This window comes from Wasmannia auropunctata, unplaced genomic scaffold, assembly GCF_000956235.1.
Source record: "Wasmannia auropunctata unplaced genomic scaffold, wasmannia.A_1.0 LD274317.1, whole genome shotgun sequence".
Taxonomy (NCBI): Eukaryota; Metazoa; Arthropoda; class Insecta; order Hymenoptera; family Formicidae; genus Wasmannia; species Wasmannia auropunctata.
The window spans coordinates 11,070-18,136 of NW_012088573.1; the positions used below are offsets into that span (position 1 = coordinate 11,070).

A 7,067-nucleotide genomic window follows, 5' to 3' on the forward strand; every position below is an offset into this window, starting at 1 on the left:
TATTTTTTTAATTGCTGAATCGTTGAATAGGATCTAACCTATTCTATGTTACACGATATCATTTTCTTCTATTTTGATATAATTTCCTATGCTTGCATATTAATTTTATTTTTCTCAGTAAAATTTTGAAGAAAAAAGTAGATCCTGAGACAAATAATGACAATTTTTAGTTGGGTAAATAATGACAAGTTAAAAAGCTTGTTTAATATTTAAATATAATTTTTCTAATTAATTTGATAATATGAAATTAGTCACAAGACGAGATTCAGAATAAATGTGATTTTCAATAACAAATACTAGCAAATAATGTACTACTATTATTTATAATACTACTATTATTTATCAATAAATAAAATTTTAAAATACTACTATTATTTATCAATAAATAAAATTTTAAAATACTACTATTATTTATCAATAAATAAAAGTTTACATATGGCAAAGTATAGAAATTAATATAAATTACCTTATCTAATCCAAATGTCAAAAGAAAGATCGATTAGAAGTTAAGAATTATGTATTTTGTAATTGTCCCATAGGGTGTCACTATTTATTAGTATTTACTGTTTATCCATAGAGTAGGGCAAATAGATATAAGTTGCAGTTATTAAGAAAATCTAATCCGTATACATGATTTATGAAAACTCTAATTAAGTTTTTTGTATATTTGAAAATAAAAAGTACTCTTTTAGTGAAAAATCATATCTTGTAAACTTGAAATTAACTTGTAGGGGAAAAATCCGTCCCTATTTGCCCCCTTTCCTTTACTCTTTAAACAACAATGTTCCGTGTAGTACACGGAATCGTTGTAACATTGTTATGCCCTGCAATACAACTACACATTATTAGTTCTATCTTTTAAAACAATTGTGCATTTGTTCAAAAAATTGTATGTATAAATTGCGAATATGTTGTAACAACGTTTTTTTATTTCTACTCCGTTTTTTGAAGCTCATAAATTTTACATTTATGTTTTGAATATTATTATACAAATCTTTTTCTATGAATATGATATGCAAGATTTAAACTGTGATATGAATTATGGACGATTCAATATTCAAGACCACAAAAGTAAAAACTAATTATCGTCAGCTACCCTGATGAATTATGAATCGTAAACCATGAATAATAAATTATGAATTTCCAAATAGAGTACAAAGTTTACATTAATAAACAGCGAATTTCTGAAAATCAGGAATAGCAAGTTGCCAATCAAGTTGTTTGTAGTCTGATGCAAGCTATAAAAATATAGAAAAAATTTAAAAGTTAATATTCTGATTAAATCTTGTGTTAGATTCAATTTAAACTACGCACGTGATGTAAGTGGTACGCACGCTACGTAACTGGCACGGATTCCACTTTTAATTTTGGAGATAAATTCGAATCGCAGTCAAGATCATTTGAGAGATAGAGCCATCGCGGAAAGCGGACATACCACGATCGAGTGCTCCGTGACATGTAAGTGATTGGACTTCTGCATGAATTACATGATGTTAACTTAGAAGCAGTGAAGTACATATACAACATTTTGCTTAATATTAATGTTTTATAAATGAATTATTTATCGTTATATTTCAGATTCGCTATGGTACTTGCGGAAATAATCGGGACTTTCATTGTTGCTCTGGGCATTGCGTATATTTATTATAAATTTGTGATATTCAGTTTCTGGCGCAAGAAAGGTGTTTTTTATGTCGAACCCGTTGTACCAACTGGAAATGTAACAAGTTTAATAACTGGAAAGGTACAAATAGGCAAGTATTTTTATGAAATATTAACATGCACAGTATGTGAATACATATAAACTTATTTCCTCGTATGCAACTCTTGACAAGCTTTGTTCATTCAAAAATTTAATTTAAAAAGATTAAGTTAAAATTTTTTAAAGTTAGTTGATAAACATAAAATATAGTACAATGTTATAAATTAGGATTATTTATGCGTATAATTATGTAAGTATATTTTTACGTTTTATAAAATTATAATTGCTATGATTAAAAATAAATTTTATTTATAATTTTTTATAATTATTATAAATTTATATTTGTTGAATAAAAATAATGACTTACATTATTATTGTTTTTGTAATTAACTAATTTTTTCCATAATTGTTTTTCAAATTTAAAATAAGAAATCACGGAATTAATTAAATATAAAATTTGCTGGTATAGGCGTAATTTTTCGTGATGCCTACATGAAATATAAACACCATCGTGCTTTTGGAATGTATATGCTTTTCAAACCAAATTTGGTGATTGCCGATCTCGATCTCATTCGAATAGTGTTAACAAAGGAATTTAAGAGTTTCCATAGTCGTGGAATGTACTGCAACGAAAAGATCGATCCGTTAGCTGCCCATTTGTTTTTTCTACCTGGAAAAAAGTGGCGAAATTTACGCATCAAGCTAACACCAACTTTTACTTCGGGAAAAATGAAACAGATGTTCTCGATTATAAAAGAACATAGCAAAGAATTCACAATGTTTCTAGAAAGCAAAGCACGAATAAAAGATTCCGTCGAGATGAAAGATATGTTTAAAAGGTAAACTTTTCTTAAAACTGTTATTACAAAGAAATTCTTTCGAATAACAAGAAATAAAAAACTCTCTAATTTGAAAATAAGAATTTCCTGTGCAAATATAAATGAAGATCATCATATCTTTTGTACATAATTTTTTTATCAACTTGACATATACACATTGCGGTCTACAAACAGAATTTTTTGCAAAATTTTAGATATAAAAAAAAAAGATAAAATAACATTGTTTTAAGTTAATTACAAATAAAATTAACTTTAACAGAATTTTACTTTAAAAATTTAATGCAAAAGATACAGAATTGAAAAACTTTAAAAAGATACAGTAAATAATACCTAACCTGCTTTGACATTTTTACTGAAAAAAAAAAATTTATTTTGTATTAGATATGGTTGAGAAGACTCGATTAGTTTCAGAGAATTTGGTTTCAGAGAATCTAAACATATAAAAAATTTAGAGGATAATATTAGTTAAAATTATGTAAGTGCACATAACGAAATATTTCGTCTGCCGATAAGTTAATGAGAAAATTGTACACAATATGTTCAAACCTTTTATACACAATTTATTTCGTAAATTGTGCGAGATACAAATATAAAATAACACACAAAATAATATATAAAATAAAATTAGAGAAATATTTTAAACATTTTCGATTTACAAATTGAGATTTTTTACTATTAAAACATCGTTGTACCTTCGTTTTCAATCTTTATATTATCATTAAATACATTCCTTTTTTATAAAGTAGAAACTAAAGGAAAAAAAGACTAACAAATAAAGATGTTGCAATATAATTGTATAATTTTGTACAATATTATTATAGCGGAATGTTTCGACTATATTGAATCTTCAGCAGCAAGTACAAAATTTCAATACATAATCAATTTCATTAATCTTAGTCAAAAAACACGTATCTTTTCTGGTAGGAGTTTATAGTGTTCCAAATTAAGCTATATCACTATCTGAATAAATCGATATTCACCTTAAAGTTAAAATTTAAAATTAAGATCACTATCTAATTATTCATTGTTCACCTTTTCCTTGGATGATCTTTAGTTTAATTTTAAATTATTTCAATTTTAAATTCAATATCAAATACAATCTTGTTTTTTTATATAACTAACGTAACAAATTATATGCATTAAAATTAAAAATTTATTATTTACTTACTTTAAAAATGTCTTTTATTAGATTTTTCAAACTATTTTACTACTTAACATTATTTTATTTTTAATAAAAATTTATTATAAATAATTATTTAATAATATTACCAAAAATTTTTAATAAAGCTCTGAAATATTTTTTTATTTTATTTTAGAAAGTACCTCAAAGACTTTTCTTAGATAAATATTTAAATCTTCTTAGATATTTCCATACTTTAATAGTCTTTTCTAATCTGATTTTCAGTATTATTTGTTTAATTAGTATTATGTTTTTTTCATATACTAATTTTATTTTATTTGTATGAATTTATTCTCTGTTACTTTTCAACATACTTGAGTTTTACAAATGAAATTTGCTAAAATTCATTAAAAATTTTTTATCAATTTTACCAATAGATATTCAACCGACGTGATTATGTCAACGGCTTTTGGTATTAAATCTAATTGTATTGTGGAACCGAATAATGATTATCGAACTTATGGAAGGAAAATATTTGTGATGAATCCAATTTGGATTGCTTTGTTTATGTTTGTGCCAAAGATTATGAGTTTCTTGTCCGTCCCCCTCACGCCCCGATGCGTCACCAATTTTTATATAAATATGTTCCGAGAGACTGTAGAATACAGGCAAGCTCACAATATCGTTAGGCATGACTTTGTGAATCTACTTATGCAACTGATGAAGAGGGGTTACGTTAACCCTGACGATGACGATGAAATCACCGATGTGTCACGTTAATATTTTTACTTATTTATATATTAATAACTTTGCTATATATTGTAAATATTGTAAAAATATGCATAGTTTTGCATTGAATTCAAATCAGACAGTTATAAATTTTTTCTTCATACATATTTCCATATAAGTAACATTAGTAAAACTATGTTATTTTATTTATTTGTAGCAACCGTAAATAAACTTACTATGGCGGAAGCTACAGCGCAAAGTTATGTCTTCTTCATAGGTGGCTTCGAGACCACGTCAACGACATTAACGTTTGCGCTGTATGAATTAGCTCAATGTAAAGACATACAAGATAAACTTTGGAAAGAAATCGATGAAACGTTGGAAGAACATGGTGATTTGACTTATGATGCTATAAACGAAATGACATATCTTCACAAAGTACTAAATGGCAAGTATATTAGTATATTGTATCGCATAATATTGCCACTTATTCGTAGACGCAATTTTCAACAAAGGAGAAAGAATTTATTACGCAAAATTTCTTATTATTTATATGTATATATTAAATAAATTGCTTTTATTTTGAAGTAGACGTATTCTCATTTATTTTTTATACTTACATGTTACAGAGACTATGAGGAAATATCCAAATCTACCCGTCTTGAATCGCGTTTGCACTAAAGAATTTAACATACCGACAATGAACATTCGCGTACCAAAGGGGACATTAATATCAATACCAGTGCTTGGTCTGCATCAAGATCCGTCGATATACCCTGATCCAGATAAATTTGATCCTGAACGATTCAATGCTGAGGAGGTAGCAAAAAGACATCCATATGCTTATTTGCCATTCGGGGAAGGTCCACGCAACTGCATTGGTAAAGATATGAATCCATTAATATAATTTAATTTACATATTACATAAATATTTTGTTATTTTGATAAACATATTAATGATAGAATTAAATTTGTGTGAAATAATTTTTTACAATATCCAGCCACACGCAAACTGCGCACTCCATTTTCATCGGTCTTGAAATAGAGTTCATTACATAAGACCGGAATTCACTTGTAACAGTTAAATTAATTAACAACTTGGCTGGATATTGCAACATTATTACACACCAACATTTGTGTTGAGACTCGTATAGGCTATTTTACTGTTGTAGATTTATTCTTGAGCCCTAAAATCTTTAAATGTACAAATTTTTATGTTCAATACTAAATTCTTTTGCAATAAACTTTATTCTGCTAAGTACGATAATAAAAAATTAAATTTTATATAAATTTAGTTGCCTCAAAATTTAATATTACTAAACTTACTACTTTTATAGTAAAGATTAGTAAAATAAATTTGTTTCATATCATTACATATTTTGAGGCGCGAATACTTGGCGCTCTTTTTTAAAAAGTTAATTTTAAGGCGATATAAAGAAAATGATAGATCCTTATTAAATTAAATATATTTAAATAAAGCTTCGTAAGATCTTTAATAAGTTATAATTTGAAAATATCTCGCAAATCATGCATTAATAACCACTAATTTTCAGGTTCGCGATTTGCCTATATGCAAATGAAAGTCGCACTCGTGAGTCTTTTGTCAAAATACAGATTTACACTTCATCCGCGGACACAAATTCCGCTCCTTTTTCATAATAGAACTATCGGACTCGGAATAAAAGGTGGTGTGCATTTTATTATCGAGCCACGATAGAAACGCGTTCTTGTGTAAATAAAAAAATACTTTTACTTTTTACTTAATTGAAACATATTAATACATAGTATTTGGTAAAGATAAATATATTATAAATAATAAAAATAATATAGATCAAAGATATGTACTATATTTTCTTTCTTGTTTCTATTATTTCGTTCTTTAACTGCTACATTATGTTTTACTATTAAATATAATAATATTGGATAACATATATTTTAGTTAATATTATTTTTAGAAACATACTGAATTTTGAATTAGTCTTGTTTTAATTTGGATCTTGTTTATTACGATGTTGTCGCAGTTATGACTGTTTTATAGTGAGCGGCTACAATCATCTTGAGTATTGCATGGTAATGGAGTTTCCATGGCAACAATCACGTCATGCGTTCTCTAAATATTAAAAATATTAGAAATATAAAAATTGCCAAAATATTAAAAATATAAAAATTGCAGGATTAGTTTCTGCGCTCGAACTTTGGTCGTAAAAATTTGAATCGTGAGTAAAACAGTTAGATCAATAAGGGACGCCTGTCAAAATTAAGAAACGAAGTAATTAAATTAGCCAGCGAGAGATATCTATGTGTTTGGGACATAAAATAATAATTTACATTTAATACAGTGTTATTATAAACAATACGGAAATATCGTTATGTTTACGACTCCTTCTATTCAGCGCTCTTTTCCGCATTTCTATTCTTAAGGTGAGCATACTGATAAAAAACTTACTTGTTGCACCGAACAATGTAACACAATGTACTGTTGCAAGTAGAGATGCCGCAAGACGAGACAAGACAAGATTTTGTAAAATCTCGTCTTGTCTCGAAAAAAATCTCGACATATATGTATTCTCGTCTTAATCTCGGATTCAAAAATCTTGCCTCAAAATTCTCGAGGATTGTAAAAATTATGATTTTTTAACATAAAATTAGTTATAACTTAAAAAAAATTGTAATTTAT

General features: G+C 26.8%; 1 protein-coding gene across 2 annotated transcripts; it reads left to right on the forward strand.

Moving 5' to 3' along the window:
- Positions 1–1,298: 1,298 nt before the first annotated feature.
- LOC105461948 (probable cytochrome P450 6a14) lies at positions 1,299–6,239 on the forward strand. Of its 2 annotated transcripts, none has more exons than XM_011708469.1 (7): positions 1,299–1,458; positions 1,579–1,754; positions 2,172–2,541; positions 4,099–4,436; positions 4,608–4,838; positions 5,020–5,271; positions 5,944–6,239. In XM_011708469.1, the coding sequence occupies exons 2-7, from the start codon at positions 1,586–1,588 to the stop codon at positions 6,105–6,107; spliced, it is 1,524 nt and encodes a 507-aa protein (XP_011706771.1). In that variant the 5' UTR covers positions 1,299–1,458; positions 1,579–1,585; the 3' UTR covers positions 6,108–6,239. The 2 variants fall into 2 exon arrangements, with proteins under 2 accessions (XP_011706771.1, XP_011706772.1); XM_011708470.1 differs by having other exon boundaries at positions 1,448–1,512.
- The last annotated feature ends 828 nt before the right edge of the window (positions 6,240–7,067 follow it).

Excerpts from the sequence above, each read along its gene's own strand:
- LOC105461948 (XM_011708469.1), top strand. The coding sequence starts at position 1,586 with ATGGTACTTGCGGAAATAATCGGGACTTTCATTGTTGCTCTGGGCATT. Across the intron at positions 4,839-5,019 it reads TCTTCACAAAGTACTAAATG|AGACTATGAGGAAATATCCA; the intron begins GCAAGTATATTA and ends TACATGTTACAG. Across the intron at positions 5,272-5,943 it reads AGGTCCACGCAACTGCATTG|GTTCGCGATTTGCCTATATG; the intron begins GTAAAGATATGA and ends ACTAATTTTCAG.